At 54.7% G+C, this 21,577-nt stretch overlaps 1 protein-coding gene across 27 annotated transcripts in view; it reads left to right on the forward strand.

The window, feature by feature from the left end:
• The window catches only part of Ncor2 (nuclear receptor corepressor 2), a 155,914-nt gene that overhangs the window by 93,643 nt on the left and 40,694 nt on the right, over positions 1–21,577 (forward strand). For 25 of the 27 annotated variants that reach the window (XM_050146243.1, XM_050146246.1, XM_050146255.1 and 22 more), the window contains 3 exons: positions 9,604–9,758; positions 10,761–10,933; positions 12,637–12,699. In XM_050146243.1, coding sequence (XP_050002200.1) covers positions 9,604–9,758; positions 10,761–10,933; positions 12,637–12,699 — 391 coding nt within the window. The remainder of the gene's footprint in view (positions 1–9,603; positions 9,759–10,760; positions 10,934–12,636; positions 12,700–21,577) is intronic. The other 2 variants (XM_050146241.1, XM_050146247.1) reach the window with 2 other exon arrangements.

The raw sequence follows: 21,577 nt of genomic DNA on the forward strand, positions 1-21,577 counted from the left end.
AGATATTGGCAGTGCATTTGGGGAACAAACTGCTGCTTCTGTCTTAGCTGGGTCATCCCTGGCGCATGGCTTATCCGTCCATAGTCCTTATGGCTAAAAGGCCACATTTCAGGATTGGAGAGATGATTCAGCAGTTAAGAACACTGACTGCAGCCTGGCGTGGTGGTGCATGCCTTTAATCCTAACACTTGGGAGGAAGGTGGGTTTCTATGAATTTGAGGCCGCCTGGTCTCCAGAGTTCCAGGGCAGCAAAGATCACACAGACACATCTTGTCAAGAAAGAAGGAAGGAAGGAAGGAAGGAAGGAAGGAAGGAAGGAAGGAAGGAAGGCAGGAAGGCAGGCAGGCAGGCACTGGTTGCTCTTAGAGAGGATCCTCATGGTGGCTCACGGCATCTGTCCCAGGGGTTCATTTTTTTCTGGTCTCCATGGATATCAGGTACATATATGGTACTGAGATATATGTGCAGAAAAGAGACCCATGCACACAAAAGTTTCTAAGGTGGGGAGCACTATTTCAGAGTCTAGACTGCCCGGGACAATGGGGTGAACCACCAAACATTCATAACTCTGCTTCTTCACTAATGGATATTTGAGGGGAGAACTACCCAGTTGTCACCATGCCCGTTTCATGCCTTGGTGTCTCAAGTGAGCCTAGAGTGCCAGCAGCTTGCAGTTCTGCTCGCTGCCTCTGTGTAAATAAAGCTTTATTGGCACACAGCCATTACTGCATAGCCTACGTCACTGTCCACCTTTAGGAAAAATTGGCTGACCTCTGGAAGAGGTTAAGTAAATACAGGCAGTGCATGGGTCCCTGGATTCTGTGGCTGTGGTGTTTGGGAGGTGGAGAGATGCTATGTGCTGGCTATCTTCCTCTCCCAGGCCAGGTCCCCTGGCACATTGGGCTGGACCATCAAGAGTAGGGGCTACTGCCTCACAAAACAGGTGCTTTCCAGTTCACTTAAGCAGAGTACAGTCCGGGAGGCCAGTCTGCTGAGACAAGTGAAACACCCCAGAAAGAGAGTGCCTGGCGAGTCGGTAAAGTGGAACACCCCAGAAAGACTGCCTGGCTAGCTGGTAAAGTCCCTGCCGTGTAAGCGTCAGAACTGGGTTTCGTCCTTAGAACTCACACCAAAAGCTGGGTACTGTAGCACATGCTTGTAATGTTTCTAGTGGAAGAGAGGTGGAGATAGGGACCCGTGACTTGCTGGCCAGCCCACCTATCTAATCAACAAGCTGCAGGTCCTAAAGAGAGACCCAGTCTCAAATACAAGGTGGACAGTTCTTGAGCAACCTGAGGTTTTCATCTGGCTTCCATGTATATGTGCACACAGATACAAACACACTCGTATGTGCACACTCAGTGAAACACCCAGGACTTGGTCTGTGGCTATGGATTTCCAGCTCATTTTATGTGCCCACGATGGGCTGGCCTACTCATACTTCTGACAGATGTGTGACTCCACAGCTGTGTGGCACAGAGCAGTGGGTATGCTGTAGGTCTTGCTGCTGTGTCCAGGAATGTTCTAGACTAACAGACAAAAGGTCAGTTAGCTATCAAGTAGAAGGCATGGTGAGGTTGGGAGGCTTTGGGTCTATGGAGACATGGGACCCTGTTTAAATATCAATTCCTAGCTGTAGAAAGTAGAGGGGGTGCTGCTGCCTGCCGTGGTGGTAGTGCTGCTGCTGCTGCTGGAGATGATGGGTTTGGTGATCATGGGGCTTTGGTGATAGTGGTTGATGATGGTGTTGGTGATGATGGTGATGGCGGTGATTGTCTTTTCTGTAGCTGTGATAAAAATACCATTGCCAAGGCAGCTTACAGAAGAACACGTTTGCTTGGGCTTACTGTCCAGAGGGTTAAGAGTCCATCGTGGCAGAGAGGTGTGGCAGCAAATTGCAGGCATGGTGACAGGAGCCGGAAGCCAAGGCCTCACATCTCGAACCACAAGCACCAAGCAGAGAGAACAAACCAGGGGCAGTGGGTGACTTTTAAACCTCAAAGCTGGTGACACACTTCCTCTCATAAGGCCACACCTCCCATGCCTCCCTAAACAGTGCTGCCAACTCGGGACCCAAGTGTTCAAATGCTTGAGAGTATGGGGAACATTTCATTTAAGCCACCACAGTGATGATGCTGGTTTTGGCGATGGTGGTGATGGTGATGATGGTGACCATGATGGTGAGAGGTGTCGTAGCCATAGTGACAATGGAAAGAATAGGGAACATGGCTAATGCATCATGTTAAGTTCTACTGCTGAGCTGTGAACTCTAGGGACTGTGTTAACTGGGCTCTTTGCTGTGGTGATATGCCCTGAAACGGCTGAGGGCAGAAACCTGCTCCCACCTCAGGGTGGCCCCGCCCAGTGTGCCTGTGCTGCGGCTGCTTCTGTCTCTATCTGCTCTTTGGTCCCTGTTCCCTCTGGTGCCTCCAGGAGCTGCTAAGCCATCTCTCTCTGTCCATTTCTTTGCCATCTTGGTCTCCCCCCTCACACTGTTCCTCATCTCTGCACATCCATTGGCTGGGGCGGCCCCTGTTTGTAGATGCTGTGGTCCTGGTGTGGTTCCTGTGACTTCAAGCCACACTGTTGCTTAGGGACGCCACAAGTGACCATTCTGCATCTCAGCACAGCAGTGCCATGCAGAGGGCTCCCCGGAGGTGGCTGATTGGTGCACAGATGTGTGTGCTCATCAGGGCATGTACTAAATGCTTACTGGATGATGCTAGGCTTTGAGAACTACCATTCTAGGGGAGTCCATATGTTCAGGAACACACTGGGATTCCAGCAAGCCATTCCTTCTCTCAGATTCTCCAGGGAAGAGCTTCAAGGTAGACAAGACACCAGGTGGGACTTCCCAGATGGCTAAGGTGCCAGTGGTCCTCCCCCTCTCCACGCTCCACATCCTGCATACCACCTTGGAAAGTGACATTTCCTAGCCCACGCAGGTGTCCCATGATCCCCTCCCCCTCCCCACATGCTCTTTCCATCTCTGCCTGGGGACACCTGGGTATCTAGCACCCATACCCCTCTGAACACGCTGGGATGGATGTCTGTGGAGAGTGGACTCTCAGATTTATTCCCTCCTTTGGTGGCCAGCTTGTCCAAGCCAAAGCTCTCGGGTTCTTCAGAACTTGCTGTTAGTGACTCTGAGAACCTCAGCCCTAGGAACTAGCACCCAAACAGAGAGCCTCAGGTACCCTCAGGACCCTTTCTGTAGTGTCTGTACACGGGCTGAGATGGCTAAGGACAGGGTAACAAGCACTTCCCTGCAGGGCTGTGTGGCCAGGTCAAGAGGAGGTATTTACCTTGTTAGTGTCCTCCACCTGCCCTCAGGCATCCCTGCTGACCTGAACCTGACAGCCAGCCCTTCCCTGTCTGGACCCCACCAGCCCTGTGTCAGTACTTGTTCAGTGGTCACACTTAAAAAACATAGTGGTAGCCGGGCATTGGTGGTACATTCCCTTAATCCCAGCACTCGGGAGGCAGAGGCAGGTAGGTGGGTTTCTGTGAATTTGAGGCCAGCCTGGTCTACAGAGCAAATTTCAGGACAGTCTCTAAAGCTACAGAGAGAAAAATCCTGTCTCGAAAAACCAAAACCAAAAACAGCAAAAAAAAAAAAAAAAAACCAAACCAAACCAAAAAAACAAACAAACAGCAAAAACAACCCAAGCAAACAGACAAAACCTATAGGTTATAAAGTCCTCACGGAAGCCATTGGATACCAGCAGTGACCACCAGTGACATTCAGTTCTCAGCCCACCCAGGCAGTGCTTGCCTTTATTCTGGCCGAGAAAGTGAGGCTTTCCTTGACCTCAGCTTCCCGTGGGCGAGGAGTGTAGCTAGCCATTTGGAGTGGCAGGCTCACCTTACTGCTTAGCTAACAAGGTGGCTCCCATTCCAGAAGCTTCTCTGGTCTCTGCCCAGGGTGAGGAAGGCTCTGGGGACAGTGACCTCCTCACTCGTTCTTCGGACCATTCTCTGGCACCTTCCCCGAGCTGCCCCATTGACCGGGTAGTGGTCTGATGGCCACTCCTGGTCCCTCGCCCAGATCTGCCCAGGAGAGTCACAGCTGTACTGTCACAACCACTGTGGTCTCTCCATCCTAAACCCGGAGCCTGCAGATGTTGTGAGGGACCTGTGACTGAGCAGGCGTGTCCCCAAGGGTAGACTAGCTAGGTCTTCTGGGGCGGTTTTCTACAGTTAGGAAAAGTCTGTCCTGGACTCCTGACTTCTAGGCCAGCCCCTCTTGAGTGAGGGGGACATTGGTGGCAGAGGCTCTTCATCCTCACTGATGTCAGCCCTCACATCCTGGCTCATAGTGTTCTGTCGATTGCCCCTCTCACCCTCTGTCACACTGCTCCTCCCGGCCTTGGCCACACATGCTACTCACTCTCTGCCTCTGTGCATGGCTTCCGCTCTGGGCTCTCATCTTTTCCCTTTCTGTCTGGCCCTGTTTCCTGCTCTCTGTCTGCCTTCCTGTCTATCCTTGTCTTTGTGACCCTGTGTCACCTCCTCTTTGTCCCCATCTCACCTCCATCCACCTTTCCTCCCCACCCACACGCTTCTTTCTGGTTGCTTGCCAAGGGGCAGCTGACCTTGTTCCCAGGCAGGGCCCAGGTTGCCTGGCCAGGAACAGTATGACCAGCAGGCTATTCCAGGGCAGCACCAGACAGGCTGGCCAGTGTATGGTATCACTCTTTGAGGACCAGCTAGCTGCTCCTTGCCTGTGAGGTCACCAGGGGTTGATGACCAGGGCCCGTGGGTCAGACCGAACCATGGTGCCCTTAGCTAGGCCATTTGGTTGGGAATGTGCTTGTGTCTCAGACCTTAGTAGAAGGCCTCCAGCCTAGGGCCTGTGGCAGGCTGGGTAGCTGCTTCATTGAGTGTGTTCTGGGCAAGGCAGACCCGTGCCAATTTAGGGCCAGCTGAGCAGACATCCCTGATTTCCTGCCCAGCTCCTTGCCAAGAAGGGAATCTGCTCAGTGCTGGCATTTGGGGAGCCCAGGAGGCTGGAGAGGCTGTGCCCTGTGGGTAGAACAAGCTGGGTCACTTCTGTGGGAAATGATAAAAGGTTCAAGACCTTTGCCTGGGCCAGGACCCACACAACACAGAAGACTCAGCTCTTCCCACTACCCAAACTGACCACGTTGGAGGTGGGAGTGTGGGTGCTACTTGGACACCATCCATCTCTCGGACAGACATGACCCTTTACTGCATACCAGATCGGTAGCACTGGGAGTCGCCCACGGGGGAAGGCCTGCATGTTTGGGTCTGTTTTGATGATGTGACTCTGAGCAAGACACATGAGGTCTCTGGACGTCAGCTTTGAGGTGGTGTGGAAGACTGCTCAAGTCCTGGGCCCACATGAGCAAGGGTAGCTTTCAGGGATCTGGCCCCAAGGGCTTCTCTAGAAGGCACATGAGGCCAGACTTGAGCAATAAGAAGGAACTGGCCTGGCAAAGGGCACAGTGAGTGCAAAGACCCCATGAAGGGACTCCAAGTGACCTCTTCTGAAGGCAAAAGGGGAATGGGAGCAAGCTAATGTGTGGAGGTAGACCCAGAATGGATGTCCCAGGTCAGATTTTATTTTGGTAGCAGGGCTGCTTAGAAGTGTGTGTGTACGTGTGTACATACACATATGTACGCACATATGCGTGTGCATTCGTGCAGAATGAGAGGTGTACCCTCTGTTATTCTGTTCCATTTCCATGGGACAGGGTCTCCACTTAACCTGGAACTGGGCTGGTGGTCAGCAAACCCCAGTCATCTGTGTCGTTCCCTCCCCGCTAGCACTATGGTTAAAGGTGCACACAGCTATGTGCAGCTTTTGATGTTGGTACTGGGATCTGAACTCAGGTCCTTATACTTACACAGCAAGCGCCTTTCTTTGCCCACTGTCCCAGTGAGGATTTCTGGTGCTGTAATAAACACCATGACCAAAAACAACTTTGGGAGAAACAGATTTATTTCAGCTTTACAGTTCATTTGCACAGTCTATCTCTGAGGGAAGTCAGGGCAGAAACTCAAGATAGGAACCTGGAGTCAGGAACTGAAGCAGAGGCCATGGAGGAATGCTGCTTACTGGCTTGCTCTCCCTGGCTTGTTCAGCCTGCTTTTTTATAGCATCCAGGACCACTATCCTGGAGCGGCACTGCCCACAGTGACCTAGGTCCTCCTACGTTGTCATCAAGAAAATGCACCACAAGCCATTCTAATGTTCTCAATTGAGATCCCCTCTTCCTAAGTGACTCAAGCTTGTGCCAAACCAGCCAGCACGCCCACCAGGTCCCACCCCAGCCCCCAGTTGATTTAAAATGGGACCTTTAGGGCTGGGGATATGCAGCACACGGCTCCAGCACTCGGCTAGCCCGGGTGAAAGTGTGTCCCAGCAGATAGCTCAGGAGAGTGTGAACAGCTAGTGCTGGGAACCTGACAGTCCTAAGGCCGGCTGGCCCACGGTGGCCACATGCCTGTTTAAACGCTGACCTCTGACCTGGTGTGGCACACACCTTTAGCCTAGCACCTGGGAGGGAGAAGCAGGCTGTCTCTGATTTTGAGGCTAGTCTGGTCTACAAAGCAAATTCCAGGCTAATTCCAGGCTAACTATGGCTACAAAATGAGGCCCTGTCTTCAAAACAAAACAGTAACACTCCTCCCCGCTCCGTCTCACACCAACCACAAGGCGTACGTTTCTGTTAATGACAAGGTGGCCATGCTTCATGCTTGACCCTCAGTATTCCACAAACTCAGATGGCTTCAGCACACCTCTGAGGGCTGAGCCTGCATCTGCTGTGTGTCCCTGGGAGGGAGGGATGGGGTACACCCAGCTGCTGCACTTCCTCTCCTCTGGTCCCACGCCCCATTCCTGTTCACCCACCCGACCCAACCCCTCAGGTTCCCTTCCCTGCACAGGGAAGCCTTCAGGGCTCAGTTGCTGGGGCGTTTTGTTTGTCAGTTCTTGGTAGTACAGTGTTTGTTGAATGAATGAATGAATGAATGAATGAATGAATGTGTGTCAGTATGGCTGTGAATTGTCAAGTTTAAACTTAGTGCTGGGATGGAACCCAGGGCATCCCAAATGCCTTCCTTTGGTCTTGGCTACCACAAAACTGAAGACTCGGTGCAGAGGCTGGGTCTTACCAGGCCTACTTCCTCACACACGGGGGTCTTGGGGATACATGCCAGGCAGGGCTGCGTGTGCCCCTTGAAGGTCTTACTTTGCTGTCCCTCGGAACACTTCACTCTTGGGCTCATCGTCTTCAGAGCATGCTCTGTAGGGGTGGGCGCCACACTTTGGGGGCCTTGGTGTTCCATTGTAGACAAGGGTTTGTTTGAGATAGGAATAAAGTAGGTGCCACAGCTCCACTTGGAGGAACCCAGAGTCCCCGGGGCTGTGCTGGAGGTCCCGTCTGGCTGTAGGCTCTGCTGGGAGTGCTCTGTGACCTCAGATGGGTTGCTTGACTTCTGTGTCTTGTTCTCATCCTTGGAACAGGTGTAATATCAGGGTTGTTGGGAAGAACAAGAAGCTCAAAGGTGACATGAGGATACAGTCTCATCCTAGGCACGTTGTCAGCTGGCATCTATCCTTACAGCTGTCATTTTTCTGGAAAAAAAAAGTTTTCTAGCAGATCTGGACACCTGCAACTCACTGTAGAGCCTTTCAGGGTGTCCATAGTGTTGTGATCTGGGGGTGGGGGACATATATGGCTACCCTGACCATAACTGATAAATTGTTACTTGCTACTACTGCAAGCTTGGGAGTCATGGCGGATGGTGGCATTTGATCTCCAAGCTGAGGTTGAAGTCTCCTGAGGCATCCCTTTTGCCATGGGATACAAACAGCCTGAAGTTTTCCATCACTCTGATCTGAGGACTCCAGCAGTAGACTTGCAAGGGACTAGGTGAATATAGGGAGCCTCAGGGTTAGCCTAGAGTCAGCCTACAGTCAAATCGGCCTCTCACTTGCTTTTGTAACTAAAGCTTTATTGTCATATGGCATTCCCATTTGTTCACACAGTGGCAACACCAAGCTGGTTGCCTTGGAACCTAGGGGTTCAGCCTGAAGTCCTTTCACCAGCCATTAGAGAAGAACTTGCCAGTCAGTCTAAGGTTCCAGTCTGCAACTTGGAAATGTCCTGGAGCAACCTGGGAATTGATTTTATTTTTGTTCGAATGGTTTTATTTTGAGACAGGATCTCACTATGTAGCTTGGGCTGCAATCCTTTTGTCTCTACTTCCCAGGTGTTGGGGTTACAGGTGTATTCCACTGCTTCTGACTAAGCTGGGGAATTTCAGATATTGATGCTGCCTCTAGCCAGGGATCATGGTGATCTTGGTGAGGTTAGGGTCTAGCAGCCTTCGGGCACCAAGAACCACAGCTTACAGCTGCCCATGTGATCACTGCAAGCCCAAGATCCCTAGGCTGGTGCTGCCAACCAGCCTGTGATTCACCAACCTCAAGCAGCTAGTCAGAGGGATCCAGCACCCGCTTCAAGTCTCCCAGGAGCCAGTAGGGGCCAAGCACACGGCTTCATTCAGGCCAAGGGACTGTTATGCATAAAAGTGAATCTTCTGTCACTCCTATCCACAGGGCTCAGACCGGGCTGCAGGAACACCTCTTAAGGTTCTTGCCCTGGGCAGTGAGGTCTAGTTCCTAGACTCGGTTCCAGCGCTCTCCCCTAGCCCCCAAAGACACTGGACCGCAGCCCCTGTGTGTAGGGGTGGGAGATACAGCTGAGTGGCTTGGGTACCACATGCCTGTAGGAGACAGCTCAGGCCCCATGTGCGGACACCTGTGAAGTGCAGGCCAGGCACAGAAATTCTTCCTGCCTTCCATCTCCTTGAGTTCAGACCCCTGGTTTCCATGGCACTCACCTTGAGCGCATGTAAAAGGGACACTGTTGAACTGACAAAAGCCCATTCAGTGCCAGCTTCAGGGAGCTCTGTCAGCCAGAATGAGGCGTCTTTCCTGAGCCTCATGAAGGGGTAGGATCTGAAAGCAGGGCCCGGACTGGCTGACAGACATCTGGTGCCCAGCTGAGGAGTCAGCAGTCATGCATGGCTGCCCTGGCCCCTCCTCTCTGAGAACATGGGGTTCTTGGTGGTGGGGAGGGTGACTCTGGGGATCCAGAATAACAGTGTAGCCTCAAGAGCACATGATAACTGTACAAGTCAGGCTCTTGCTCTTCGTACCAGTATTGCCGCGATGTCCCTGTCTATCCGCTGTGTAGCCTAGTCCCGCAAAAGACAAGGCCTAGAGCCATGTGGACGGCTGTGTTTTCCTGCCAGGAAGGAACAATGGAGGCGAAGAGGACCGCCTTCCTGCCTTCTCTCTCCACACCTTGTATCGGCGTGCCCGCCTGCACCCTGCCTACTGTCCCCACTCCAGGCCTTTCTGCAGGTGTCAATCCACTGGGCTTAGTGGAGAAGCCAGGAATTGAGCCCCTGTGTCAGGGCACGGTGCATTTCTCGCTTCCCTCTGACTCCTGCCTCTCCCACTTGGCTGGTTTCCCAGCTGCCCCGGCCTCTGTGTTCACCGTCCCTCCCTTCCCCAGCTTCACCTGTCTCCCGTTTTCCCTCCTGCCTCTGCTCCCTGGGCTGTAGCAGCAGCAGCAGCAACAGCAGCAGCAGCAGCAGCAACAGCAGCAGCAGATGGCACGGAGCAGCCAGGAGGAGAAGGAGGAGAAGGAGAAGGAGAAGGAGACCGACAAGGAGGAGGAGAAGCAGGATGTGGATAACGAGAAAGAGGAGCTCAGCAAGTAAGGCCCTGCAGCTGCTCCGCTCACACCTGGGCCCTGGGGAGCGGTGCCTGGCGCCAGTTTGGAGCCCTAGTCAGTTCTCCCAGGCTGCTCCTCCCGGAAACCTCAGCCCCTGCTCCTTCCATCCCCCGCCCTCTCTGCAGCCCCCCAGAGACCTAGAAGACTGATTGCTCATTTGAGCCCTGCTCCTGGACTCGTAAATCCAGACAGCCACTTTGGCGCTCAGCCTGGCCTCTAAAAGCCCCTGAGATCCAAGAGGGAGAGTGGGCTGAAGAGCCTCGGGAGGACACAGGGATGCAAGCATCTGGCAGCCCCCACCACCATAGTCACTCCCATTAGCACCTGACAACTCCAAGCTGGGGGAGAAGGTGGAGGGGCCGCAGGTGCCTGTGATGGGCCTGTGCGGATCAGTGCCTCCCCCTTCCCTGTCTCCACGGCTCCAGCTAGCGTCTTTCAGGAAGATGAATGGGTGACAGAGGCGATAAATCTGCCCCAGTTGCTTCTGAGAAGCTGGGTGCCCAGGTCATGTGACACGCCCTCACACCCCCCAACCCCAGCACACACGCACACACAGAGAGCTAGGGCTGGACTGCTATTCCCCAGGCATGCAGTGCTGGGAACCCTGGTAGACTGCTCTGTAGGGATGCAGAATTAAGTCCTCTGGCTAGTGAAGAGACTGTAGAGAGTCTCAAAGGCCTCGAATAGGACCCCCTGTGTGGTGTCAGTGAGTCCCACTGGTGATTTGTGGAGTCAAATGACGGACTACCCAACAATTGCGCCCCCCCCCCAGACCTGTAGAGCCTCCCGCTGCCCTTCTGATGCTAAGGTAGCGTTCCAGGGGGCTGCCTGCCCACTGCATTGCCTGCCCACAGTGCCCTCTTTTGGCCGGCATCACCTCTTCCCTTTCACCAGCTCTGAGAGAGAGACCCAAAGGTCTCTTCCAGTTGTCCTGAGGTTTTCAGCCCTAGCTGATGCATGCTGGTCTCCCCTCCATGACTGCAGGGAGAAGACAGATGACACTTCTGGGGAGGACAACGATGAGAAAGAGACTGTGACCTCCAAAGGCCGCAAAACTGCCAACAGCCAAGGCCGCCGCAAAGGCCGCATCACCCGCTCCATGGCTAACGAGGCCAACCATGAGGAGGCTGCTGCCCCTCAGCAGAATTCAGAGCTGGGTAAGCAAGGCCTGGGAACTAGGAGAGGCTGGGAAGAGCTGGGACACAGGGAGATTCCTGCTAGGATTCCTTGAAGTTGGAGTGAACTGTGGGTCGCTGTGGTTGGAGTTCAGGTCTAAGCGTTTGCCTGCTGAGCTCACTGTGACCTGGGGCATTCATTCTCTCACTGCTACACCCAAAAAGAACATTAGAGATTCCAGTAGCCTGGACACGGGCAGAATTTAGGACCCGGAAGAGGCTGTAACATTCACCCCTCCCCCACCTGGGCCCCATTTGTTGTCTTAAATCAGAAGATTGAGCCGTGTGGCCATTTCCTTGGGTGGTAATGAGCTGGGTGAATTTACCTGCTAAGAGGACAGTTTCTTGGCGGTACCTGTACCTTCCTTTGTGGGTCTTGGTTCTCCTTTCTGACCTAGAAGGGCTTTTAAATCCTGTCTCTTCTTGCTAAAAAGAGGGCCAATAGACAGAGCTGAGCTGCAGTTCCATGGGTAGCCACCAGGGGCAGCAGTGCATGTCCACCCTCTGCTGCAGGTCATCTTGGCTTCCTGGGTCTCTTCCCAGATGGAATGATAGTGAGACCCTGTTTTGTTTTTCATGGACCCTACTAGGGGCTCCCTGGATCTGTGCTAAGTCCTCACTCCTCAAACCAAGAGAGTTGGTTTGGGCCTTTACTTCATAAATTATATGAACTACTAGGGCAGTGTTCCTTACCCACATCGCTGATATAATTGGGGTTCAATCTCAGCCCCACTGATCACGGATCCTGTGTCAGCTGCCACTGGGTAGCAGTGTTCCAGAGGCACACCTCATGTGCAGGAGAGTCCTGTAGGGCCTGGCCTATGCTAGGATGAAGCTGAAGGGTAGAAAACACACCATGGGCATCTCTCAGTGCTCCAGAATTATCTTTCCTTGGGGGTGCCATTGGAAGCGGAATCCTGTGAGGTCCATGAGATAGCAGGGCTCAGCAGCAGGAATGGAGAGATTGTCATGAGGCCTTGATCTGCTTGCTGGACTCTCTGTCCCTCAGTTTGTATAGGGTTCCCAACTCTCCCCTGCCAGTAGGGACTCGTAGCTGGGCTCTGGGCAGGCCGCCTGTGTAGCGGATGGAGAGTAGTGTGTAGTTCAAACAAGGCCACTTTGCCCCACGTGTGCCTGACTGTCCCTCCTGAGGTACCTCATTGTGTTCTGACAAACTGGGAAGACTGTAACAGTCATCAGCACACTCGGAGTCCCAATGTCGCTCGTGGGTCTTGGGCAAATGCTGAGGAGCTATTTTTGATGGTCATGGTTGGAGTAGGCTTTGGGTATCTAGATTCTAGATTCTAAGAAGGTCGCACCCAAGGAGGCGTGACATGCCTGCTATGCACAGTGGTGCCCCTGTCTACCTGCAGTTCCTGCGCATCATCTCTCTTACCCTTGTGACCACGTCCCCAGGTGGGCCACTCCCTTCCTAGCAAAGTGCATGTGGAGATAGAAGCCGTGGTCCAGTCCCTAGGCACCTCAGTGTCCTTGTCTACAAGTGTGGATAGCAGATCACCTCTCCACAGTGCACTGTGTGGTTACCTGTGCTTAGCACCCGGCTCCCTAGCATGAGGATTAGGCACTATGTTAAGGGATAGCTGAATTAGGCCTCTGCTGGCTCAGAGCCAACTGCAGGGAAAGCAATCTATGGGGCTTCCACCAATTGCCTTTCTCCCTTTCAGCTACCATGGAGATGAACGAGAGTTCTCGCTGGACTGAGGAAGAGATGGAGACAGCCAAGAAAGGTAAGGTGCCGTGATGCTGTGCCGTGTGCCTGAGTTTGTCCCAGGCACCAGAGTGCCATGCAAGACTACTGATGCATTTGGCCTGGATCAGGGGCTCAAGAGCCCCAGTTGGATCTGTTAGAGTTTGGGTGTGTTCTGTGAGTGGTGGGCAAGGGTGTACCTGAAATTAGAACGGCTCAGGAGCCTGCAGGCTGAGTGCGTGAGTCGCCAGCGACAGTGGTTGAACTAGGTCCTGGTGGAGTGGCAGTTCGCTGGCTGTCAAGACAGGGCCACAGCGCCAGTGGCACTCAGGTCTTCTTGTCATCACACAAGTGTGCACGTGGCTCTCATACGGGGCCCCAAGGACTCCCATGCTGTGTGCAGGTTTGGGCTCTGTGAACATTTGGAGTTTGTGCCTGGGTTTTTTGTAATGTGTTCTGCAGTGTGTGGGGCTACAGCCGTGGGGACAGTCATGGAATTATCTACATCAAATTCAGGGGGGGTCATCTGAATTCAAGGGGTCACCTGAACTGGTGTTAAGCTGCTTGTGACCTTGTGACATGCTGGGCTAGGCCATCATACCCTCTAAGATTGTCACCTTGCGGTTCCACCCTGCTGGCTAAATAAGACCCCTATCGCCAGCCTCTCTCTGAGCCCTGACACTAGAACCCAGCCTTTGAGAGGATACCCCTGAGGCCCTGGTAACATTATCGAAAGCTCCCCGAAACTACATTCAGCATGGCTGAGGCCTTCACTTTCCAGCTTGGTGACCTATCTCTGAGCCTCAGTTTACCTATTCCTAAGATAGGAGTGCCATCCAGGATGGCTGCAAGAGTGAAAGCCAGGCATTAAGGGTCTCAGGATAGGCAACTTTTACCGACGGTCCCAGAGCTAGCAGCTGTGAGCATCTGTCCCTACTTCCCCTGTGTATTCTGAGAGACACAAAGCTACCTGCTTACTTGAGTGTGGCACCGCAGTTGGCTCCTGCCTTAGTTGCCAGCCATCTTTTACCCTGACTCCTCTCTGAGAAGTCGCTCCTGTCCCTGCGTCTTATCATGGATAAGGAGCTGAGGCTGAAGGTCTCCCATAGATCCAGAAGTGATACACTGAGGATCAGAAGCTAGCCCAGGCCTCTCACCCTTCACGCTCTGCCCCTGCCCTGCCTCTGCCTAGGCCCTGCCCTATGACCGAGGTAGCTGTTCAGTCTGTGGTGTGGGCAATGCGAACCAATTGCTTTCTTCTGGAGTTTTAACAAAGCCGCTACCACCGCCACCTGTGGCCCTGGTCCTCACTCGTCGGGTTTGCTGAGGGTCAGTAGGAGTGTCCATACCACCTGAGCGCAGGAGGATGCTCTTAGTGATCCTGATTCTTCACTTGGACCTGCGTCTTTGCTGGCCTGCACCCTCTCTTAGCCAAGGTGGACGTGGCCTGGGGGCAGGACCGTTGCTCAGAAAGCACAGTGTGGGAGTCTGTTCATGGGACTCTGTGACAGTGTCTCTAGCCGGCTGGGTGCATATACACGTCACCCCAGAGGGGCCATGTTGCCAGTTCTTTGGTTTTTTTGTGTGTGCATGTCTACGTTGTGGTTTGTGGTATGAATTCTAAAGAGTCTTTACGTAATGGTCCGATTCCCTTGGTTTAATCTCTGAAAAGTATGTGTAACAGACTTGACCACTGAAAAGCAGTCTGTTAACCTGGGCATGGTGGTGCACGCCTGCCATCCCAGCACTTGGGAGGCAGAGGCAGGAGGATCATGAGTTCAGTGTCACCCTAGGTTATGTAGCGAGTGGGAAGCCAGCATGGGCACCATGAGACCCTGTCTCAAACAAACAGCGAAACAAAACGCACCTACAAAGACCCACAATGGCGTGCTACAACTTCCCACACCCTAGATGGAAATCCCATACCAATTATCGGTCCCTCCTGCCCATCACTCCAAGGGTGAGGCAGCACTAATGGACTTCCGGTCTGTGGCTGGAAGTCATTTCGCCCTGACACTTACAGGAATGATTCCTGCCGCTGTAGTCCTTACGCCTGGCTGCACTCACTTAACACTGTGTTCAGAGTTCCTCATAAAACTATGAAGGCTGTAGGGCTACGTGAACCACATGGAGTGTGACACCCCTCCCCCCTCCACACACTTTGCCTGTGGGCTCACCTGGTGACAGAGTGGTGGGTTGTCCCTGCCTTGGGCTGTGCACGCTGCTGTGGACGTCATGTGACCGCCTTTGCTTTTGTCCACATGTGGGGCTCAGCATACTGACCATGCAGTTGCTCGGGGAGGTGCCCTCCTTCCCCCACATCCCTCCATATTCTCTATGTCATCGGCTCATAGCTGTTGTTGCCTGACACCAGGAGGCTGCTCGCTCTCTCTTCCTTTTGGAAGGGCAGATCAGGAGGTGGGAGGAGGGTGGGATGACTCACCAGCTGGGATGGGGCGCCCTGATGCCACTGTCTCAAGGTTAGGGCCTGCAGGGAGGGCCGAGAGCTTGTCCCCAGTGATCCTGGGGCCCATGTGCACCGGCCCTGCTCAGTGACATTTGAAATAGCGCCGTGAGCGCCAGCGCGGGCTGCTGCTGTGAATTACAGCAATCTGGACAATTATGCCTGCTCACAGTGGCTGCTGATGGCTGTTCCGGAGGCGGGGGCGGGGAGGCAGGTGCGCACAGCCCGTGGTAGCTCCTTTTCCACTGCCTGTGGGGGTGAGAGGCTAAGAATGTTCCAGAGCACCCTGCTGAGAGAGTGCTGACAGCTCATAGAGGAAAATGACCCCCGCCAAGCTGTGTCCCAGGCAGATGGTACTTACCCATCCTTGGCCCAGTGTGGGGTAAGAGCCTACAGTGATCCAGGCCCTGGGGGAACCCAGGCAGGTAAGCAGCCAGGTGTCCTCAGACCACCGAGCATCCTTCGTAGCCCAGCTGTGAAGGACAGCTGCAGAAGAACTCAGCCCTAAGACAAACTCAGTTGGACTTCCTGTGTGTGTGATCTCCGACCACTCACTTTCTTCATCTCTGTGACTAGTTGCAGACTCCAACACAATGGGAGTTGTTTCTCTCCTTTACTCGGGGCTAGAGGTGTCAAGTCGAAGTGGGGGCAGGGTCATGTTCCTTCTAAGGCCCCAGGGAAGGTTCTGCACCCACTTAAGGTGATGACCTCACAGGACTGGCCTCCTCCTCTCATGGCCTGGCCACCTCTCTCTCCATATATCCAGATTCCCTCCCTCCCTCCCTCCCTCCCTCCCTCCCTCCCTCCCTCCCTCCCTCCTTCCTTCCCTCCTTTCAGACTGGCTCTCTTTGTAGCCTGGGCAAGCCTTGAACTTGCAGAAGTTCCCACCCCTGCCTCCTGAGAGCTACTACTGAAGTGTGTCACCGCACCTAGACACAGCTTTCCTTCTTGTGAGCCCGACCCATCAGAACAGCCGTCTTGCCCTGTGTTCACTCTGTTGCTTCCACAGGCCCTTTTCCCTATGCATAACTTCTGGGTAGATACAAAACTTACATTGGGAGCATTGTTCAGCCCAGCCACATCCATGTGACTTTATTGATCAAAAAATAGTGAATAGTTAACCTTCTGATGCCTTGGTATCAGATCCTGATGCCTTAGGCATATTGGCCTGTACCCCACCCCTTACCTCTGCAGCTCCTTGGTCTGGTGGCCTCCACACTTCGGCTTCAGTTTATCTGCTCTTTATCTAAAAAGAGGCAGGCAGATCTGCCTTCCAGGTTTCCCACCAAGGTGGAAGGAGCCAGACGTGTGCAGTCCTTGGTATACGGTGGGTACTCAGTGTGGCAGACTGCAGGTCAGCCCACGGGCTGGAGTTGTCGAGCCACAAGTGGAGGGCAAGCTTACCATGGAGGAAGGCTCTTCATCTCACTTCTGCTCTGAGGCAGCTGCTGTTATGCAGATAAAGAAAGAGGCCCAGAGATGTTGAGTGTGTTACCCAAGATCACGTAGCTGAGAAGTGGGCATCTGGGATTGGAACCCAGGCTCTCGAGTTGCCGAGCAAGACTGAGTGGTGAGGAGAGTAAATCGGTTGGTCCCCAGGGCTACTGTTTTTCCAAGTAATGAAGGAAGGAAGGGAGGGAGGGCAGCCAGTGGAGCAGATAGCCCTGTGTAGGGAGCAGTGCACTCTAGTGAGACGATTAGGAACCCAGACAATGAGCACGTGACAGGCAGCAGTGGACAGCTGCAGTGACTTTGATGACAATGGTGGGGTTGGGGTGTTTGGCTATTATTTGAAGAGAATGGATAGAACTGGAATCTGGCAACCAGCGTCTCTGTGTGGTGTATGTGCTGAGGGGGCTGCCCTCCTGGGCTCATGCTAGGTGGAGCCTGAACCTGAACAGGAAGCTGCCTCCTAAGGAATCCCTTATACTCAGGGACAAGGGCCACAGTGGGAAGGAGGGGCCTGCAGGGCTGGGCCAATGTCCTCAAGTTCCCCAGGGAGACATTAATCTGTCCTGGAGTTCTGATCCTGGGCAGACCCAGTGGTTGGAGGATAGGGAGCCCCTACAGTGCTTAGACCAGGGCACTGCATATTGTTTCCAGAGCAGGCAGTGGAGGTGAGTGTCTCCTACCAGCTCTGCTCAACAGGCACCCTGCCATGTGAGCCCTGCCTGCCGGTGGATGTGGTCCAGTCTCAGTGTTTTCACAGTTGAGTACCTAGACCTGGTGGGGAGGTGCTTAGCCATTGTTCTATCAAAGTTCATGCTGTCCCCAATGCCAGGCCAGACTGACTGTTCCAAGAATACACTGTGTATCTCCTAGGGCGCCCTGTGCACAGCAGTGAGGTAGCCTGGTCAAGTGTGCCCAGCCAGTGGCTGGTACGCTGAGTTCAGAGGCCACGAGTGCAGGGCTGGGGTTGCCCACGTGAGCAGATGATGTGAGGGGATGAGCTCTCCATAGGCAGGATGGAGGTGGTCCTGGAGGAGCATGTCTGGAGGTTCTTGGCCTATTGTGTTGTGATGATTCCCATGGAGAGAGCAGGGCTCCTTCCGTGTGCACTCAGGTATTGCCAGACTCTCGCCCCTCATCAGTGTCCTAAAGGAGATGTGGTCAGCTCCTGCCGTCCCTCACTCTGGGCCAGCATCCGACTCCTTGTCAGGAAGAGACAGGTAGTGACCCCATGTTCCCATGAACAATTAGTTTCTGCTTTGCCCATGAGAAAGCGGCATGGTTGAGGAGTATGCCTCTGAGACATCCCTCCCCAGGTGTGTAGCCGGCCAAGGCACTCGAGACAGGGTATTCCTGTGGCTCTGGAAGTGGGCAGATGGCCTTAGGTGGTGACGCCCTTTTGACTAGCTCACAAGTGTCTGGCATGGTATAGAGTACCTCTGTTGTAGTGGTAATTGGCAAGTAGAAGCGCTGGGATCTCAGGTGTGAGGTGGGTCTAAGCAGACTGGAGGATGAGAAGGTGGCTAGGGCAGGTTCAAGGGGGAGGTCATCCCCTGATGCCCCCACAGGACTCCCTATGCCCCACAAGGCACACTGGAGGTCTCTGAGCGCCTGTGCAGCTGATACTGGCGCTCAGAGACCACACATCCCTTGCGTCCAGCACAGTGTCAACACTTCTTGAAGAAGGATGTGGCTGGAGGACCAGGACAGACAGGGAGAGTGTTTCTCTCACTTCTTGCTCTGGGAAGGCTTTGTTTTGCTGTGAGGTTAGGAGTTGGGGTGGGGTAACCTCCTAAGCTTCTTCCTGGGAGGAGCTGGGGGACTATGGGAGAGTCAGTCCTCCCATGTGCTGTTGAGGTGAGCGTTCTACAATGTTCCCAAGACACACATGGAAGGAGAGGCACTTGGATGCTTACACACAGACCCCTGTGCGGGGGATCCAGACTGGGACAGTCACAGCCCCTGAGCCACTGGAGCACTTTATGGGCCCCAGGTGGCACATGAGAAAGGGTCACCATGGCCACCATTTCCTCCTCCCCGCTGTGGCTATTGGGCTCCTTCAGTCTCTGCCAGCTTCAGGCCCTGCCTCAGGCCCCCTGCCTCACTTCCTGTCTTGGCCAATTTCACTTCCTAAGTAGCTGCCTCTTAACTCCTTCCTTAGAAATTAGAGGTGGAGTGGGAGAACCCGAGACCGCAAGGCAGACTGGAGCAGCAGTCGCACTGAGCACGTGGGGCCACTGCGCCCAGTGTTGGGGACACTTGAGCCAACTCAGGACTCCCCAGGCCTGACCACAGCCTCAGACACTGGGATCATGGGTCCCAGACTCAGACACTCGGGTGTCTAGAGCTTTGTTCTTTTCTTGAGTGTCTCTTGCAGCCCCAGCTCCCATAGGTGGAAGGGTGCAGCAGAGGAGCTGGTCTGGGGGAGTCGATGCTATGGAGATGAAACACCCCTCTGAGGGCCAGCGGCAGGGCCCAGAATGCTTCCTGGACACATGCAAATGTCCTGGGACCTTCTCGTGGTTGGGAGCAGTAGAACTGTCTGTTTTCTGGAGCTCCTCAACCTTGGGATAGGAGCCTTTGGGTTTCCTTCCAGGAACACACTGACATTTCCACAGGGGGCATGCTCTCATAGGCCCCCTTTGGAGTTCCCCTGTGGAGCACAGTGGGATTCCATGGGAAAGACCTGGGTTCTCAGCAGTCTGGGGATCTCTCCGCCAGCTGGCCTGGGATGTGACTGAGCACACAGGGCCAGGGATACAGGAAAGCTCCGAGCTGCCTGTCCCTGTCCTCTGGGCTTCTAGAGCAGGATGGAAGGGCAAGGGCTAGAGGGACGAGCTGGCTGTGGAAGTCAGCCTGACCGGATGCTGCTGTAGAAGCAGCTCGGTTGTCTTGTCCTCCAGAGAGCTGTTGGGACCTTGCAGCAGGTGCTCTCGGGGAAGAGAGGATGTAGGAGACAGCCAGGGCCCCCAGGTCCTTCCCCCACCCCAAATGGTTGGTGGTGTCAGAGTACTCCCAAGCAGATTCCAAGTCCCCAACCCCCAACCCCATAGAAAGCTAGCCAGCCCTGGCTACCCACAGCCCTCTGGGAGGCTGGTCCAGGCTTTGGGGGCCTGTGAGGAAGGGGGGTGCGACCGCAGGTGGAACCGGCTGGCTGGCGGGGAAGGCTGGCTGGCGGGCGGCCGGAAGAGGCTGCTTGCTCCCTGCCTGCCGGGGGTGGGAGCTCTGTTTTTCTGGATCCCTCAGTCTGTTCTTACCGCTGCTGACGCTGCCACGGATGGGGAGAGAGGGAGGGAGCCTATGCCAGTTGGCCCGCCCAGCCGAACCTGGGCCTGTGCCCGGCCCCCGCCCGCCCCCGCCTGCTGCGTCTGGAGGTCACATTCAGTCCTGACGCGGCTCGCTGGGTCAGGCAGCAAGAAGAGCTCAGCACGGAGCCCTGGGTCCCACAGCCCGGCCGCTTAGGGACACAGCTGTCCGGTTCGTCCTGCCCAGGGCTTTGGATTTCATGTGGCTTGGTGGGTCTGGGGGCTCCCCGCCAGCACCCTCCCCAAGTGTCCTCCCTGAGAACACTGGTGCCTGGAAGAACTGCGGATGCCGCGTGCACACTGGTGACGCCTGGCACAGAGAAACCCAGCGTACAGAACTGACAACTTCCCGCTGTCGTTGCCCTCACCCCCCTCCCAAGCGGGAAGGGCACCGCTCTACTCACTGAGGCAGCTGGTGGCAGCGGCTGGAGGAGTCCTGGGTCCCGTGGGGCGGTGAGCAGCTCCCGCCCCCAGTGCCTGCTCTCACCCTCACTGCTCCTGAGGATGTGATCGGAGCTACAGCCAGGGCATATCAGCAAGAAGCCCTAAGCAGCCTTGCTGCCACAGCCTCCTGATCACCGCTCCACTCCCTGGAGCATCCTTCTAGCCGGATGTTTCCAGAAAACTTGGCCGAGGGGGAGACGCAGATGAGAGGATGTGAGTGGCCCCTGGCTGGGGATCAGGCTGGAGGGTGGGGTTGATTGGTGACAGTGACTTTGATGAGGCTACGGGAAATTGTGGCTGGAAGTGTGGTGGGGGGGACTTGGAATTTTGAACCCGTGGCCACAGCTCCTCTTTCCCTGGTGCCTCTTCTTGCCTTTCTAGGTGCAGCCACGGTCTCCTAGAAGGAGGCTGCACTCATCTGGGCTCCAGGCTTGACTGGGGCATTCTCAGAAGGGTTCCCCGGGGTAGACAGAACAGCTAGGCTGAGTTCACATTGTGGGTGTGAAATGCTGCTGTGTACGGCACCCCAGCGTGAGGAAGCTTGTGTCTTCCCAGGACTGTGTGGCATGCTCTGGGAGGGGCTCCCCAACACCTCTGCCCAGTGATCCTTGATGACCACATGTGTTCAGGAACAGCTGAGTGTCATCCCCCACCCTGTCCGTTTCTTACTTCTATAAGCTGAGTTAGTTAAGGGACCCAGCTGCCCAACTCCTTGTTGACTTAACTGAATTTGGAAATGTCTGTTCCCCAGGGTCACCCCACCCCCAACAGTTCCAAATGGAGACCTGCCCTGGGGTTCCCGGCCTGCGATCCCTCGCAGCCTGACGTGTTTGCCGGGCCCTCCTGGCCCGCGCTCGGGAAATATAAATAAACGCAGCCCCAGCCGCCAGGTTCTGGAAGTGGCAGCTGCTGCTGGCGCGGGTGGAGGGAAAGGTCAGGGGCTGAGTTACACTTGATCCTGAGCCCTGGCCCTCCCTGCCTCCTGTCCTTGAGGATCCCTGAGAAGCAGCTATGGAGCCACGTGGCTCTTGTGGTCACTGCAGGCCAGCAGGTGGCCTGGCTGTCCGGTGCCTCCTCCATACCATGGGGCCCTTAAGGCTGCTACAGTGGGAAGCGGAGGCTTCAGACCCACTTCTGAGCTGGGTTGAGGTGGGTGGGAAACTCACAGTCCCAGTCTGGACCAGAGTGTGGGGGCAGGGCAAGACAGACTTCATTCAATACTATGCAGACCTAGGGGGCCACTTGCTGGTGGGGTT

This window comes from Alexandromys fortis, unplaced genomic scaffold (assembly GCF_014885135.2).
Source record: "Alexandromys fortis isolate MF-2015 unplaced genomic scaffold, M_Fortis_MF-2015_v1.1 scaffold_56, whole genome shotgun sequence".
Taxonomy (NCBI): domain Eukaryota; kingdom Metazoa; phylum Chordata; class Mammalia; order Rodentia; family Cricetidae; genus Alexandromys; species Alexandromys fortis.